The sequence below is a fragment of the Barbus barbus genome (genome assembly GCF_936440315.1).
Source record: "Barbus barbus genome assembly, chromosome: 9".
Lineage (NCBI taxonomy): Eukaryota > Metazoa > Chordata > Actinopteri > Cypriniformes > Cyprinidae > Barbus > Barbus barbus.
The window spans coordinates 31,345,602-31,364,747 of NC_136737.1; the positions used below are offsets into that span (position 1 = coordinate 31,345,602).

General features: G+C 36.5%; 1 protein-coding gene across 1 annotated transcript in view; it reads right to left on the reverse strand.

The window, feature by feature from the left end:
* Positions 1-9,487: 9,487 nt before the first annotated feature.
* LOC306875296 (NLR family CARD domain-containing protein 3-like) overlaps positions 9,488-19,146 on the reverse strand; it is a gene marked incomplete at its 3' end in the record, with an annotated part of 28,251 nt that continues 18,592 nt past the window's right edge. Inside the window, exons 6-8 of the mRNA XM_079425764.1 lie at positions 17,101-17,274; positions 14,583-14,756; positions 9,488-9,665 (exon numbers count right to left, since the gene is read on the reverse strand). Coding sequence (XP_079281890.1) covers positions 9,488-9,665; positions 14,583-14,756; positions 17,101-17,274 — 526 coding nt within the window. The remainder of the gene's footprint in view (positions 9,666-14,582; positions 14,757-17,100; positions 17,275-19,146) is intronic.

Sequence of the window (19,146 nt, forward strand, 5' to 3'; positions counted from 1 at the left end):
TCAGCATGCCTCTTCTTATCTTCTTGCCTCTTTGGAAGCTGTGTATCATTTATTACGGATTGTAAATTTTCTACACATCATTGTATACTATATTATAGAGTTGCCTGGTCTTCACTTGCTGTTCGAAGGAAAATGCATTGGTATTTATTTACAAAACTATACTAGGTTTTTTGCCATCCTATCCCTGTTGTTTGATTCACCAAAAAGAAGTTGTTAACTATTCATTGCGTTTCCAGTCTTTTTATAATCTTCATGTACCTTCAGCAAGAACTACTTTAGGTAAAACTGCATTTGAATATGCTGCGCCGTCAGACTGGAACTCTCTTAAATGAAACTGCGGCTAAATCAGTTGGTGTCTCTTAGTAAATTTAAAACACTTGCATGCAATAGAAAATTATTTCATGATTTGCAAATGCTTCTAATGCTGTAATATTTTATTGCTGCGATGTACTGTTCTTTGTCGTACGTGTATTTGTATAACTGGGCCGCCTATCTTGGCCAGGACACTCCTGGAAAATATATTTTTAATCTTAGTGAGGCTCTCTCCCTGGTTAAATAAAGGTATAAAAAAATGTTTTTTCTCAAATACATGTTGGACACAATTATTGGTACCCCTAGAACTTCTTATAAGTAAAATATCTCTGAAGTATATTCCCATTCATATTCACAATTTTGAGCACTCCAGGGGGATTGTGAACAAGAAATCATCCAGCTTACTGTTTCACAGAAATATAAATAGGAGGGAAAACAAAGCCCAAATTCCCTTAATCATCCATCACAATGAGAAAAACCAAAGAATATATTTCTGATGTGCAGCAAAAGATAACTGAGCTTCACAAATTAGTGAAGGGGCTTTAAGAAAAGAGCTAGAGCAGTGAAAATCCCCATTTCCACCATCAGGGCAATAATTAAGAATTTCCAATCAATATAAAATGTTACGAAACTGCCTGGAAGAGGACGTGTGTCTATATCGTCTATATGCACGGTGAGAAGAGTTTGAGTGGCTAAAGACTCTTCAAGGACCACAGCTGGAGAATTGCAGAAAATAGTTGAGTCGGGTTCAGAAAACCTTTGGAAAAATGATCAAACAGCCCCTACATCACCACATGTTGTTCGGGAGGGTTTCAATAAAAATTCTCCTAGCTCATCCAAAAACAAACTCCAGCATATTCAGTTATCAGACACGACTAGAATCAATCAATCAATCAAACAAACTTTATTTATAAAGCACTTTAAAAACATTGAAGTGGACCAAAGTGCTGTACAGAAAAATTAAACTCATACAAAACATAAAATACAATTAAAACAACATTAAGAGACAATAGAAAAATAAAATAACCAAATATCAACATCAGGTGTCAAAGGCCGAGGAAAAAATATATGTTTTAAGAGACGATTGAAATAAAGACAATGAAGAGGCCTGCGTAATGGGCAGAGGCAAATCTTTCCATAATTTAGGAGCTGCCACAGCGAAGCCACGGTCCCCTCTAAGCTTACGTTTTGTTTTTGCCACATTCAGGAACAGCTGATCAGCTGACCTGAGAGAACGGTTTGGCATGTAAGGGTGTAGCTGGAACTTCAAATGGAACTGGCTTCTATGGTCAGATGAAACTAAAAAATTATATTTTTAACAGCAAACGCTCAAGATGGGTTTGTTGAACACAGGGATAAAAAGTACCCCATGTGTACAATGAAATATACTGCTGTATTTTTGATGTCGTGGGCCTATATTTCTGCTGTAGGTCCTAGACATCTTGTTTAGACACATGGCATCATGGATTCTATGAAATACCAACAGATAAAAAATCAATAAGTGACTGACTCTGTTAGAAATCTTATAATGGGCCATGTTTGGATCTTCCAACCGGACAATAATCCAAACATAAACCTCAAAAATGGGTCACTGAGCACAAAACCAAACTTCTGCTGGCCATTCCAGTCCTCTGACCTGAACCCTGTAGAAAATGAGTGAGGTGAACTGAAGAGAAGAAGCACCGTCATGGAGCTGGGAATCTGAAGGATCTGGAGGGATTCTGGATTAAAAAAATGGTCTTTGATCTCGTGTTTTCTAACCTCATCAAGCATATCTCAGTATTTCTCAGAGGGCAGGCTTTAAGTATAACTCATTTGAAGTTATGGTGCTGCGTATAACATTATCTAGAGAAACATGTGTTAGTGATATCTCCCCTGTGATGTTTGTACTGGCTACTGGCCACCAGGGCACCATACAGACTTTATTAAAGAATTTGCTGATTTTCTATCTGAGTTAGTATTGGATGCAGATAAAGACTTAATTGTTGGTGATTTTAATATCCATGTCGATAATGAAAAATATGCATTAGGATCAGCATTTATAGACATTCTAAACTCTATTGGGGTTAGACAACATGTTTCAGGATACTAGAAAAGGTAGTATCCTCACAATTATATTCCTTCTTAGAGAAAAATGGTATCTGTGAGGAATTCCAGTCAGGATTTAGACCGTATCATAGTACTGAGACTGCTCTCATTAGAGTTACAAATGACCTGCTTCTATCATCTGATCGTGGTTGTATCTCTCTATTAGTGCTACTGGATCTTAGCGCTACGTTCGACACTATCGACCACAACATTCTTTTAAATAGACTAGAACACTTTGTTAGCGTTAGTGGAAGTGCCTTAGCATGGTTCAAATCGTACTTATCTGACCGCCATCATTTCGTAGCAGTGAATGAAGAGGTATCATATCGATCACAGGTACAGTATGGAGTACCTCAAGGCTCAGTACGAGGAGCGTTACTTTTCACGCTTTACATGTTACCCTTGGGAGATATTATCAGTTGTTAGCTTTCACTGTTATGCTGATAATTCTCAGCTCTATATTTCTTCGCGGCCCAGTGAAACACACCAAATTGAGAAACTAATGGAATGCATAGTCGATATAAAAAACTGGATGACGAGTAACTTCTTACTACTAAATTCTGAAAAAACAGAGGTGTTAATTATCATACCTAAAAACCCCACATGTAATAACCTAGGTGTACTGTTTGATAGCAATCTTTAATTTGAAAGCCATGTTTCTAGCATCTGTAAAACTGTTTTTCCATCTCAAAATCATATCTAAATTGCGACCTATGCTCTCAACGTCAAATGCAGAAATGCTGATTCATGCGTTTATGACCTCAAGGTTAGACTATTGTAATGCTTTACTGGGTGGTTGTTCTGCACGCTTGATCAACAAACTACAGCTGGTCCAAAATGCAGCAGCTAGAGTTCTTACTAGAAGTTACTTAAATTACTTATAAAGCCCTGAATGGCTTAGCTCCTCAGTACTTGAGTGAGCTTTTATCACATTATATTCCTCCACATCCACTGCGTTCTCAAAACTCTGGCCAATTGACAATACCTAGAATATCAAAATCGACTGCAGGCGGCAGATCCTTTTCCTATTTAGCACCCTAACTCTGGAACAATCTACCTAACACTGTTCGGGAGGCAGACACACTGTCAGTTTAAATCTAGATTAAAGACACATCTCTTTAACCTGATTTACACATAACACACTAATACGCTTCTATTATTCAAATCCATTAAAGGATTGTTAGGCTGCATTAATTAGATCAACCGGAACTGGGAACAATCCCCATAACACACGATGCACTTGTTACATCGTAAGAAGAATGGCATCTACGCTAATATTTGTCTGTTTCTTATTCTGTTTCTCAGTCCGTGTCCGGATCAGATGGTGGATCGGCGCCGGGAGATGATGTCTCCCCGATCGTCGGTGGAGGCAGGGACACCTGGATGAGCCCCGGGGACATATCCCCAGTGAAGACCTCGACTTAAATACAATAAAACTAAAAATAAAAGAACTAAAAATGGAATAAAATACCTAACTACATAATACTATTATTGTTAGAAATTGCAACAATATAAAATAGAAATAAATCAATTTATACATTTAAAATTTTAAATAAAACAATAAGTAAACAATAAATAACAATTACTTCCTGGCCAGAGGAGAACTGGCTCCCCTACTGAGTCTGGTTTCTCCTTTTTTTTTTTTTTTTCTCCATTCTGTCACAGAGGGAGTTTTGGTCCTTGCCGCTGTCGCCTATGGCTTGCTCAGTTGGGGACACTTAATTTCTAGTGATTATCATCAATTTGATTTCGCAGATGCTATTTAAACTAAACTGAGCTAGACAATGACATCTCTGAATTCAATAATGAAATGCCTTTACTGAAAATTGAGCGTTTAATCTTATTTTTATACACTCTATCCTCCAAATTGATACTGTTAAGTGCTTTTACACAATCTGTATCGTTAAAAGCACAAAATAAATAAAGGTGACTTGACTTGACTATAGGAGGAAAATTTAGAGCTGTTAAACTGGCAAATGGAGGCTTCAAAAAGTATTGAATAAAAGGGTGCCGTTAATTTTGGCCAATGTGTATTAGAGAAAAACATTGATTTCATAATATTTCCCCCATTTTAAATTATTTTTCTCCAATGAAAGGTTAGATTTTCGTGAATTTTTTAAAATAAAACATCAAAAGGATTAACAATGCAGATTAACTCACAGCCTTCTTTGATCATATTTACCAAGGGTACCAACAATTCTGACCATGTGTGTATATGTTCTAAAAATGTAAACAGTTCAAATAAGGTATCTCTGAATTATTCAGGTCTTTTGAAGTGCCAATGATAACACAGTGCATGACACTGTTGTTACACACAGCGTTTTCAAAGCTCTTAGGAAATGCTGAATTAAATAGACAAAACACAATGCAGCAGCCACCATTTCAGCATCGGCTTTATAAAATTCATTGCTTACCCTTATCTCTCTCACTTTCTTCTCTATTTTTCCTTGTCTCTGCAGCAGATTGAAAGTGCCGCACCGCTTTGATACGAGGGGGAGGCGGGGCCTTGCGTAATTTATGGGGGCCCTATGCAACTTGTGTAGTGAGCATATAGGGCCGATCGGCTCTAAGTAGGGCAACAGGGGTTAGCAGCCTTTCATATCCCACCATATTTCTTTCTTGTAAAAAAGAATGGGGGACATTCAGCAATGTCAGCAACTTTCAATGATGTGGAACTGGTGGCCATGACAGCGGTGCAGATGTTATCTCCGCAAATTTGAAGCTGCAGGGCAGAAATCAAGCCAATGCCCAGCAAAGCAGCCCCTTTATCCAAAGCTAAAAAAAAATGTGGCCGCTATTGATGCATTAAGCATACCTGCTTGTGTTCTTTTATAAATGTGAGGTGGCATATAGACACAGAAGACACCGTATCCCCAATGAATTCCCTAGTGAAAAATAAATGTACTTAATTGTATTTAAAATATATTTATTTCATGATAAGTATACGAAAAATAGATTGACATGTCAGAATTCATTATTATACTCTGTGCATTTCTTTTTTTGTACGTTTTTACAGTTATATGGAATCTATATTTTCTCTTGTATGATTTCACTGATGCATATCATGTCATGTGTTATTACATTGTTGACAGTCAATAAAATGTTGCTTCAATTTTATTAAAAGTTTAACTGGTTTTAACCTGACACACTATTTTAAAAACGTTGTCTAGAGCATGTTTACATAGAAAACCAAAGAAAGTCTGCAAAGTGCAATGCAAAATGTAACTCTGTATGATCATCCGCTAACTGTATGTAGGGATGGAAACTTGATTTGGGAAAAAATAGCTAAAACAAAGTAAGTCACTGGCATATAAAATGATTAATAACTTATTTTAACAGCTTCAAGATAACAAAATGTAGAGGTTACTATAGTTTGTAAAAGCGACATTTCGTCCGTACAATGAAGGAGCCATCAGAAACCTGTTGTATCTGTCCAGGAAAAAAGTGACTAAATCCTGGAATAAACTACATGACTTTTAAAATTTGAACAGATTTTTAAAACACCAGCATCATACACTTTATAAATAGTCACAAAAGAAAAATGGGCATCATATACTACACAACTGAAGATCACACACTACCAGACTTAAATCAATTCCGATTACAACAAACTCACACAGAAATGAGTGCCTTGTTGTTAGGAGATGCTTGACAAATGAAAACAATGTGTTCTAAAATCGGCTGAAAATATCAAACATGTCTGATATCCTCCGACTGGATGGAATCAAAGTCTGAAGCTAAAAAAATCAGAGTCTGTGACCATCGTACACTATGCAGTTTTCTATAGAGTCTGTCAACTCAAATCTACAGACTGGCTTTGACCTTTGGCAACTAGTGTCGACTTCTCCAGACTGTAAATCAGTGGGAAATTGGGGCAAAAATCGTGTAGTGTATTCCAGCCATAAGAAAATCAAAATAAGTTGACATCTATTGAATAAGAGGCTTCATAATGAGGCCAGTTTCTGTGTTCATCCCCATGAATTAAAGGTTTTGTTGGTTTGTTTTGTTATTTGATTTTATGTGTTACTTAGCTGAACATGGACAAGTCTAGATGTTGCAATGTGTTTGAATGACACCTCACTATGAATATATAACTGATCCAATTGAACGCCTTGTTGCGGGATTTTTGTATTCTCTTTTTTTGTGATTGACTCTGTACCTTCAAATAAAACATTTATCAATCATTCTTTAAAAAGGTTGTTTAAAATAACTTTTAATAAAACATGATGTGAGCTTATTGGGAATTATGTACATCTTAACTGAAATGCTTTTATCATTTAAAATAAAATAAATGTTATTGTGTGAGAGATTAATATTTTATTTTAACACAACTTGTACTGAAACCGATATCTTGTGCACTAAAAATGTCTCAATGTAGATTTTGGTGAGCTCAATAGGTAAGTTTACCCTACATGTTCATATTAGTCATATTGAAACATGGATTTTTGAACCGTGAATCATTGATTTCGGCCAGTAATCGACTTAAAACTTTAAGAATCGAATGAATCGTGATTTATCTTAAACAGCGTTGTTCATGCCCTCACATCTCTCCCTTTACACGCTCCACTATTTACCGCCTGTCACAAGACTGCGCTCGCACTCCGTTCGTAGCTCTCACTGACATATAAATTACTTTTAACAATGTTGTTACACCGAAAGTACGAAGGAAACTACTAAAATAACCACACCATTAACAACAGCCTTGAAATAAGAGCTAAGGTTTATCTGTCAATCAGATGGATAAAAGTTGCATTTGTTAATTCATCAAACAGACATTGGGCATTTTCTTTCAGAATCATCATTTGCTGATATTAATTATTCGCTTAAATACTGTAGCATTTTATTTTTTGAAAATAAGATAAAGAAGCTCACATCATGCAAAGGTGTGACATAAAATGATAGCCTATACTGTAGACAATAGATAACATGAAATAATACTTCATAAGCATTTTTTAAATCTTGGCTTACGTAATTTTCTACGTATGCCATGCTATAGCATAATTTAACTAAAAATGTTTTGCCCTCATTCTCTGACTCCATAAAGGCTGCTCTGTAATTTGCACCCTGACTAAGCATTTAAAGAATTTTGGGGAAGCATTTAAATAATCATGTGAATACACTTAAAGAATGCAGAATCAAATTGTTAATCGATTCGAATTGAATTTTATTGTGAATCGTCTCAAATCGAATCATTCTGAATATGAAAAATTTATTCTTGAATCAACCTATGAATCATGAATCGTATCGATTCACTGTCTACCCAAAGATTCACAGCCCTAATTGATATGTTTAATAATTAAAACTAACAAAAGGCAGACAAGGGAGAATATAATACAATAAAAATACATATTCTCCTGAAGGTGTTATTCCTGCTTTCCTGACGTTTAAGTTTTTCCTGAACATTTGTTTTGTACTTATTCTAACTTTATCCTCTAAACACTTGGCACTTGTAATAACTAGAATAATATGTGATAATATGTGCCATACAATAGAACCAAACCACTGCTTTTTTCAAATTCAACCAAATATTTTCAATGAGAAGTAAATCTGGAGACTGAACAGGCCACTCAAGAACATTCAATGACTGATCCCTGAACCAAGCATACACTATATTGCCAAAAGTATTGGGTCACCCCCTTCTAATGAATATGTTATATGCAGGTCTGCATATAAAGTCACACCAGAGGTGTTCAGCTGGGATCAGGACTTGGCTTTCTGTAGACCAGTCAAGTTCTTCCACACTGACTCAATCAATCATGTCTTTCTGAACCGTGTCTTATACACAGAGTCACTGTCATGTTAGAATAGAAAAGGGTCCTGTCCAAACTGTTGCTATAAAATTAGAAGCACACAATTCCCTAGAATATCATTATATGCTTTAACATTAAGATTTGTACTCATAGAAATTACTAAAGTAGTCAAACATGTTCATTAGAAGGGGGTGACCCAATACTTTTGGCAATATAGTGCAAGTAGATTTGGATGTATACTTTGGGATGACTGTCCTGCAGGAAAAGTCCAATGATCATCAACTTCAATCTTTACACCAAAGGCATCACAATTCTTGCCAAAATGGCTTGATACTTCAAAGAATTCATGATGTCCTTCATACAGTCATGATTTCCACTTCCTGCAACAGTAAAACACCCCCATAACAGGACTGGTCCACCTCAATGTTTGACTATGTTCTGGTGCTCTTCTGCTTTTTTTGCCTTTTTGCACCAGACATACCGCTGATCCATGGGTCCAAAAAGTTCCAGTTTGGTCACATCACTCCATAAAACATTCTTAAAGAACTCCACAGGTCTGTCTAAATGAATTTTAGCATATTCAAGTCAGCGTTTTATGTTTTTCTTGGTCAAGTGTGGCATTTGGCAAGATGCCCCAACATCTTTGCATTGAAATGTTTTTCCACCTTTCATTGTGTCATCTTGCAAGTCTTTGGCTGTACATTGCAGGTTTTTCCTCAATTGTTCTGATTAAACATTTGATGGTACTGTATTGTGCTTTTCTTCAAAACCCAAAGGTTTCTGGTGCAACACATTTTAAGCTAAGGAATAAGGCTGCCAGCTGTGTCTCTGGCAACCTTAAATGTCTTGGAAATCTTTATATAGCCTTAGACTAAGTAATAAAAAACTGTATGTATGTGTAACAGCTCAAGCTAATTCTGTTTTCTAATAGATTTTCTAAAGGTTTAATTGTGTTTTAAGGCAAGTTTGTTTCCCACCATACAAATAAGAGACTAAAAAACAGCAATGTTGAATAGGGTTTGAATAATTATGACATAGCTGTGTTATTAAAAATCCTAGAACTCAAAAATATTACATTTTATATTGACATTATCACTTTTAATATACATATACAGTAAGAAACAAATCAGCTTAAATATATCACAAATGAGACTACCGGATCAGTATCTGCATTTGTCCAGATGACAATCTTGTTCAGGAAATGTTGTTTTGATTCACTTGTTTCCACTATGAGTAACTGTTATTAGTCAAATACTGTAAAAATAAAGAGAAAGATAAAATATACTAAAAGATCTGCTTTAATACAATATAATAAATGAAAGCATTGACTCAATAACTTACTCTAGTTTCTCCAGTTTATAGTGTGGATCCTCCAGTAGAGAAGAAAGCAGCTTCACTCCTGTGTCTCCTGGTTTATTATCACTCAGATTCAGTTCTCTTAAGTGTGAAGGGTTTGATCTCAGAGCTGAAATCATAGCAGCACAGCCTTCCTCTCCAATACTACAGCTCCACAGCCTGCAGAGAGGTGAAGAACATGAATGAGCTCTGAGATAGTGTTTAAGCTTTAGAGTGTTTGAATAAACCATACATTTTCCCACACTCTTAAAAGTGCATCTTGCTTTAATAATATTGTAACAGGGCTCGTGTTGCCTTCTTTATGACTTTATCGAGACTTTTATTTTGAAATGATTGAGTAACACTGCCATCTAGTAGCTGTTCAGCTATTTTGTTTAGTTAAAAGCGGGGATTAGCCAGAGCATGTGCCTTTATAGATGGATATATTTGTGTCTGTAAGTGACTGAAAGTTATTATTTTCATGTTAAGGACAGTTTATGCAATATAACATGTGAATTCATATTAAGAAAGTATCATTGTTGCTTTCATAAATGCATAATTTACCTGCCAGTATTTTATGTTTGTGTTTAGCTTTTTAGTGCATTTGTGTATTGATATGTCTATTTTGTGTGTTCTGGCATTTTCAGTTTTAGAATAGGCCTATAAAAAGGGGAAAAGGAAATTTCAGTTAAACCCAAGAAAAGTTATACATTGAGGCATTATTGTAGTTTAATCCCTCATGTTAGCTCACTGTCTAGACTCGCAGAGCAATGCATTGTGAAGACAGTACAGTAAAAAGACATGACAACAACAGGTTCAAGCACAAGACAATGTTGTGCATCATATTGTGTGTCTACACTCAGGGAAACAGTACCAGTTAAAAGGCAATCAAACAAATTATTCGGTGTAACAAGAAAATGAAACTGAAGGGCAACAATCAGAAAGAGTTATGTCTGCAAGAAGTGCTGATAGCAAGTCAATTCAGTCAAAATCAACACAATCCTCAAAAAGAAGCAGACAGTATTCCATTGGTTCTGTAACTATCAGAGCAAGAGCTAAGGCCGAAGTAACCTTTGCACAGCTGCCGTTTGCTGAACAAAAAGTGTATATAATAAAGAAAAAAGTGATTTAGAAGCAAGTCTACATCTTCTCAAAAGTAGAAAGGCAGTTGCATTAGTGGAGGCTGCAGCTTATGAAGAAGCAACTGAAAGTGGAGAGTTAGCTGAGGAACCCCAAGTCCCCGAACAAGCTCTCAGCCCAGCTGAACGGACTAGTTATTATGTGCAAAAGCTCTCACAAGTATGCCTTGAAGACCTCCCAGAGAAAGTTTAACCACAGGAGCACCTCGGAAAAGTGAGTGAGTACTCAGAAATACCAAAAGTGGATATTAAAGCATGGTTGGCAACCTGCTGAACTGGCAGTCAGTTCAGAAACAGAACAAACATGTTTCCAAAGATTCAGTAAAGACAGTAAAAGAGCTTCTACATTCTCTGCCAACCAGTTCTGGCCTTACAAAACATCGGATCCACATGGAAAGCATCTTTTAAGAGAGCTACTAAAGATCTTAACTTGACACCCCAATAAGAACTCTATTTGTTGGCAAAATGGCTTGGATCTGAGTCATCAGAACATGCCAAAAGAATTCATCTATACATGTTCTTCATCAAAGTTGTATCAAAAGATTGGAGGAAAGTTATGGAGCATCAGAGATGGTGAAGCATGCCTTTTTGAGAAAGCTAGAGGACTTCCCAAGACTTAGCAACTGAGACAATCACAAACTTAGAGAATTAGGAGATATCCTACTAGAACTGTAATGTGCTAAGAGTGAAGGGACTTGCATGTCTTCTTGAACCTGCATATTTGGACACAGCTGGTGGATTGAAACCCATAGTGGAAAAACTCCCATACAGCTTGCAGGAGAGATGGATAACTGAAGGATTTAGATACAATGAAGAGTACAACATGCCATTCCCTCCATTCATACTATTCTCTAGATTTGTCAGACGCTAGGCGAAAATCAGTCCATGTCTTACATCTGTACTCAATGTTTGCAGAGCACTTTGCAGACTTTCCTTTAGTAGAAACAAAGGCAGATGAGGATCCAAAATTAAAGAAATGAGAAGCATCCTCCTAATAATGTTGACATTGATTATATGTTGAGTTGAAGTCAACAGCATGATCACCTGAGCTGGAATTTGATGCTATCCTGTGACTTATGTCCTGCACTGGGATTACTGCTTTATCAGGTAATCAATCATAGTCCTCAATTAGTATTAAATATGATGTATGTAACTGATCTTCATTCAGTTTAGTCTGTTGTCAACATTAACGCATGCAGTTAATTGAAAAATCTTTAATGCGTTAAAATGACTTGACAATTAACACAAAACAACAAGTCCCACTGATTCGCCTACAGCAGCTAATAGTAATGACCCAGGTATACTGGACCCAGGTGAGGGAGCTCCCACCAATTCAGCTCACAGTACTAGCAATACTGGAAAAACGAAATGCAGGAAATACCAATATGTTTAATAACACCAGAACTATGGTTTCATTTAATTTTCTCATAGCAAAGAGTCCCTGCCCCAGCCACAGTGCATTATCTGCGCCAAAGTCCTTGCTAACGAATGCATGAGTCTGTCCAAACTAATTAGACATTTGCAGACAACTCATCCCCAATACCGCGACAAGCCCAGGGCATTTTTTGAGCGCAAGGCAAAAGAATTGACACACTCCCAAAATGAGATGAGGGAAGTCACAGCTACTGACAAGAAACTTTAAACAATATCATATACAGTTGCTGAAAAAAATCGGCTGTCACGGTGCACATACGAGGAGCATACAGGAACACATAGACAAGGATGTAAACTCAAATAACAGTCTTTAATGATTCCAAATAAGGCAGGGCAAGACAAGGCAAGGCTGACACAGACAGGAACACTGGGGAGTAACGAATAAATCAGATGACACGAAACTTAACAGGCAGGAACATAAATACACAGGCGAATTACACAAACACAGCTGGACAAGAATTAACTAATGATAACACTAAACAAGGACAGGAAACAAACCAAATATGGACACTAGAGGCGGGAACACAACACACATGACAGAGGACTGATATCGGCACAGCAAAGAAAGGGCATACAATTACAGAAACTTTGATTTTGCCATGCACAGTAGAGATCCGGTGGTAGTTCAGCATATCAAAGAGGTTGCTCCCCTTGCCGTTTCAATGCACTGCTTTCTGCACAGAGAGGTGCTTGCTACAAAAGAAATGGAACCCAGCCTTCATGGAGTTTTAGATGTGGCCATAAAAATCATGAACTTTGTGAAAGCCAGAGTCACCAACTCCCGGTTATTCACTGCTCTCTGCGAAGAGGTAGGCGCTGATTACCATATCCTGCTGATGCACACTGATGTGAGGTGGCTGTCCAGAGGGTGGGTGCTGATGCATCTGTCCAGCCTGAGGGAGGAGTTGAGTGACTTTTTTGCGGACAAGAGACCAGACCTTACAGAGTTTTTGGACGATGACAAATTGCACGCTCAACTCAGCTACCTTTCAGACATATTCGGTGAAATGAACAAGTTTAAGAGAGCAATGCAAGGTGCAAACATAAACACTGTGGTGCAGCATGAATGAGTAGAGGCTTTCAAAAGAAAACTACAAATGTGGAAAACCTGTGTCTCCTCTGGAATCAGTGACATGCTTGAGCACACCCATGCATTTATTGCAGACAGACACTTGAATTTTAAAATCATTCAATGTCAAATAATAGTGCATCTATCAAAGGTCCTGGAGAAATTTGATAGTTATTTCCCAGCTCTAACTGAGCAGCAGGCAGCTGATTTTCTGTTGATCAGAAACCCCTTCACTGAGAACATTGAAGCAAAGCTTCCAGCTACTCTGCCATCAAGACTTCTGGAAGAGCTTATAGAAATATCCTCTGATGCCAGCCTGAAAGCCCATTTCAGTGAGGTTCCATTGGAATCATTCTGGTCTGAAATTGCAGAAGAACACCCAGTCTGTCACACAGCTGCAATGAAGGTGCTGATTCCCTTAGGCACCACCTGCCTTTGTGAAGCTGGGATTTCAACCATGACAGCCCTTAAAACCAAATACAGGGCCAGACTAACCCTTGAGGATGATATGCGTCTTGTCCTGTTAAAGATCTCGCCACGCATTGACCAAAATATTACTCACTGCCAGCAGTGCCAGCAGTAATCCTCACACTGATTGATAAAGCCTCACAAATAACATACAAGTATTGAGGTGACAGACAGCAGTCATTTTGTAATAGCCTATATTCATTCTATTTTTCCTACACACCAGTGTGAATACTGATATTTTTGTTATTGCATTTCAAATAGGGCCAATTTATAGGCTACTCCTAGGCTTATGTTTTTAAATTACAAATGGCCTACTGATTGTTTTGTTATTGTATTTTCAATATTATATATAGGCTATTATTTGTGCATAAACATATCTGGTTATAGTAATAAATATACTGTTTGTTTGAAAACAATTTTTTTTTTGTCATCCTTGCTGCAAGCTTACAAGAGTGATAATATCATTAAATGTGAAGTGGGGCCCTAAAATATTTTCTTGGGAAAAGGGGGTCTCAGACAAAAAAAGGTTGGAAACCACTGTTTTAGTTAGTCTCCATTGGTATTTATGTTCCTCTTGTTCACTCAGTGTGTGTCCGGTCACGGTAATGTATAGTGTGTGTTGCTCATCTGCTTATTGTTTGGATTATTCTCATTCAACTTAGAGGAAAACAAAGAATAATGTTCCAACTCAGTCTTCCAACACGTGACATCTTGCTAACTGGGTTCCTGGGTTCCTGGCATGTTGTTTGTTATTTTGAATATTGTTGGTAACCAAAGTTTTAGTACCATTACCTTCCATTGTGTGGACAAAAACATTTCTAAAAGATCTTCTTTTATGGTTCAAAGAAGAAAGTCATAATGTTTTGGAACGACTTGAAAATAAGTAAACTGACAACAGAGTTTTAATTTCTCTTTAACATGAAATTATTTTGTTTGGCAGTATATTCATGCAATTTTTGTGTTTGGTAATATTATATAAACACTCACTGTAGTATCTCCAGTTTACAGTGCGGATCCTCCAGTAGAGCAGAGAGCAGCTTCACTCCTGAGTCTCCTGCTTTATTACGGCTCAGATTCAGTTCTCTTAGGTGTGAGGGATTTGATCTCAGAGCTGAAATCAGAGCAGCACAGCCTTCCTCTCCAATACTGCAGTAACAAAGCCTGCAGAGAGAAAAGAAAAACCAGTCAAATCAATAATTAATAGTTGTGTATTACAAAACACAGTTACGTGTTATTTGAAAAGCGTGTTTTACTTTATAAAGGGATGGGTGTTCTATTTAATGATTTATCAGTCAAATACTGAATACGTCATTCTGTTCTTTTGTGTTCCAGGACTCTTATTTTGATATTAATATGGACTCTTAGTTTGAGTTTCCACTTCCTTTGTCTATTCCCATTTCCTTCATTACTCATCATGCTCACCTAATTTTAATCACCAGTTTACGATATATACCCGGTTTCTTCCATTCAATTGTCAGTTCTTGTCCTAATAACATCCTGTGTTTTAGAATGGAAAATTTTAAATCTTCCTGTTGTTTTTTCATCTACTTAAATATGATCTTTTTGTTCCTTTAGCTCTGCAACACATTCCTACTGCAAACTGTAACAAAAAATAAAATGGAACAGTTGTATGCTAACACTCGTTTGCCTTATAATTTATTACTCTAGAGTTGGGAAGTGATTTATAAGGGGAATTCTCTTTGCTCAGTAACAGTGGGATGGATGCTTAGTAGAGTTATGAATTGTATCTATCATGACGTTAACATGTAGACTTGGTATTTTATTGAATTTCTCAACATATAGTGTCGTTCTGCAGTGTTTAAAGTGACTCCTGGCCAGTAGCTAGTAAACAATCAGGCAATGTGTGATAGTTTACAGTAGGCCTAAAGGTGGACTCATGTAAAAGGGACATATACAATTTTTACAGACTAGGGATGGGAAGATTCACTGATTCGCTCTGTGCATCGGCAAAAAAAGTTAACAATGCGATGCATCGATTTAAACAAGTGTGCATCGGATACAAGTTGGCATTTGTAACGTGATGCATGGTTTCTAACATATTTACATCGTAAAACCCCATTTATTTATGTATAATTACTAGTGGATGTGCTATATTTTTATTGTTTAGAAAGTGACCAATATTTTACATGTAGATTGATTTCGGCCCTCCAAACTGCTTCTCAAGTGCATGGCCCACCATGGCAAACAGCGAATATATTTGTGCTGTTAAATGCATTTGTGTTTTCCTCAGTGCATAACTGACATTTCACGAGTATATTTTTCATCTGTAAATGTTAGAAAGTCATGCAAATATATCCATTTTGCTGTCAGGAGTGGGCGAGGCTTACGTGAATGAATGAGCGAGTGAACTGCTGCGCGCATGCACGCTTAATAGGCAGAAAGCAATATTTCTGAGTCAAATATGCATTTTGCTAAAATATTTGTTGTTGGATATTAAATATGCCTTCTGTAGAATTTTAAACCTACACAAGTGTAATTTTATGATAGCAGTAACTGTAAAGGGGCTATTGTAATGGGTAAATAAAATGTAAGCTAATACAGTCCTAATTACTAAGCTCAGATGCGTTAATGTGTGTTTCTTATAGAAGTTAAAATGTACTTTTAATTTAGTGATTTTAACTTTTAGTTTAGTTATTTTAATGCTTTAAAGAGCAATGTTAGATTGTAATGTTCTAATGCTATCTGTTCTAACTATAAAAGGTACAGCTGTCATAAAACCAGAGAGAAAAGCTGCATGGCTATAGTATTATGTGAGAGAGTCAGTGGTAATATCATTGCATTCCTATTGTTCAGTGTTAGAGGAGCTCAGCTTAGCCTGACAGTTAGCCTGCCCTGGACCAGGTTAGTTTACCAGCATAAGTAGCCACAGGGACAGAGGTTGATCTATGTTAAATTTGCTTTATAGAACCAAATCATTTGACAATGAGTCAGTCTAACTGAAATAAGCCTGGTCTATTTGATAAATTTGTTAGAAGTTAGAAGTCAGAAGACACATAAGTTAATTTATGATTTGCTGTCTGTCTGAACCAAAGAAATAAAAGCAATCATATTTTTTCCATTGCATTGTATTGCATCGAATCGCATTGTGTTGAATTGAATCGAATTGAAATCGGATCACACTGCGTCGTAATAGGAATGAATTGCATCACATCACATCACATCACAAGCTGCTTCATATGTATCTTCAATATATCGTATCGTTGGCTATGAAGTTCAGCCAAACACAGGCAATGAGAGAAGCACTTTCTAGCAGTCACTGTAGCTGTGACATTAAAAAAACGCAAAGTGCTGGTTTGGACAAAAACGCTCCATCAAAATGAATCAATTAGTAAGCTGCCAACTGAATCATTTTTATTATTTTTTTTTAAAGTTTTGAACTGAGGGAGAGAGGGCAACAAACAAAACCACTGCTACAGAAAACACATTTGTGTATTTTTACTTTTTACTCAAAACTTTATAATTACTGAGATGTGATGACACTCACTGTAGTTTCTCCAGTTTACTGTGTGGATCCTCCAGCAGAGCAGAGAGTAGCTTCACTCCTGAGTCTCCTGGTTTATTAAAGCCCAGATCCAGTTCTGTCAGGTGTGAGGGCTTTGATCTCAGAGCTGAAATCAGAGCTGCACAGCCTTCCTCTCCAATACTGCAGTTACACAGCCTGCAGAGAGTGAAGAACATGAATGATCTCTGTGATTGTCTTCAGGAGTCTGTTTGTGTGACATGTAAAAACAACCACTTTGTGTGTGTGTAGGTGTGTGTTTGTATGTATGTGCACTGCTTTTCTCTCTCACACACCAGAATCGGTGCTACAGAGATTTTAACTTGTCATCACAAACTAATGCACTCTACTCCCACACAATTCCCGATTTTGATAATGAACTAGTTTATAATTTTCACTCTTTAAACCTTTTGTAGTACCATATAGGTGATAATGTTAAAATAAGAGTAACTTATTTTAAGAGTAATTATAGTATAGCTATGGCATATTAAAATGATTTATACATTAAACAGTATATATTAAAAATGATTAAGAAAAAACAAAGTTGCCACTCTGCCCTACAAAGGCAAAAGTCCTTAACTCGCTAGAGTGTGTAACTGTGATAAATGACTTTAACATTTTTTTTACTGGAAATCTGGCAGTTAGAGATTTTAGTTATTAAAATTATCTACATTAAAAAAAAAAATCGGTATATATGAAGCAGCTTGTGAAGTGATGTGATGTGATGCGATTCACTCCTATTACGACGCAGTGTGATCCGATTTCAATTCGATTCGATTCAACACAATGCGATTCGATGCAGTACGATGCAATGGAAAAAATATGATTGCTTTTATTTCTTTGGTTCAGGCAGACAGCAAAAACTTTTTACTTTTTTGTAAAGTATAACATCAGATTTTTATATTAGTGCTACTAGTATTACAACATCAACATTGTAATTTTTTTGTGACATTTGAATTTTTAATTTAGTGCAATATTTTGTCTTTGCAACAATTTATTGCAATTTTCACTAACAACTGCAATTGGATTTATATTGTAGACCTAAATTCACTGTTATCCCACTGGTCAGTATTGTGACCATCAATATGCTTACTCATTCTATGACCACACTCAACAAAACTGAATTTATGTGAATTCATATATTTATAAGAGACACCTTAAAGATAATGTGCACCAAAAATCTTTCTCATATCTTTATGCTAACATACTTTACTAGCCTTTGGTTTCGGAGCTTTGATGCAGTTATCTTCGCAAGGTGCAAACAGGAAATAAACTACTCTGGTCATGTGACAATTTGCATTAATCATGTGAGACTGCATATTTATTTGAGACCCTTTATTTTTTCATATTTGCAGGAAGTGGACTAAAACATCAGTCAGTAAGGTTTTTAGAGCTTTATAAATGAAAACCTTTTTTTTATGGTCACTATTGTGATCGGTGGGATTAAATAGTTTAAATCTCATTTTCATCCAAAAACTAAGTTTTGCACAGCAACACTGAGTACTTGTAAATCTGTTATTCATGTGTAGAACTCCTTAGGTCCCATTATCTAGAGTGCCCTGGATTCGCTAATGATCCCCTAAATAGAATTTCTATTGGAAATTTAGATAAACCTATTGAACCTATTGAAAATTCAGAAGACTGAATAGAGAAATAAAATGACAAATACTACATTTTGTCTCTTTTACTTGAAAGCTGAAAATTGTACTCAAATGAACCACCCAACTTGGGATAAATGAGAGTAAATACGTTATGGCTAATCAACTCTTTTGTGTATAGTCACCACGTTTACATTACGTTACATATAACATCAGTTAGTATTCAACCTTCACTGGGCCCAGACTCTTTAAGTTGTATGAAATGTCACAATTTGTCCCCAAAAACAAAACAAAACAAAACAAAAACAAATAAACGGTGCAGGCCTGAACAAGACTTGGGTGTGTGGGGGTGGAAAAATAATACATCGCCACTTCACTCTTACCAATTCTTATTAATTATGGAAAATAGTACTGACGAAAATCACAGGAAGTC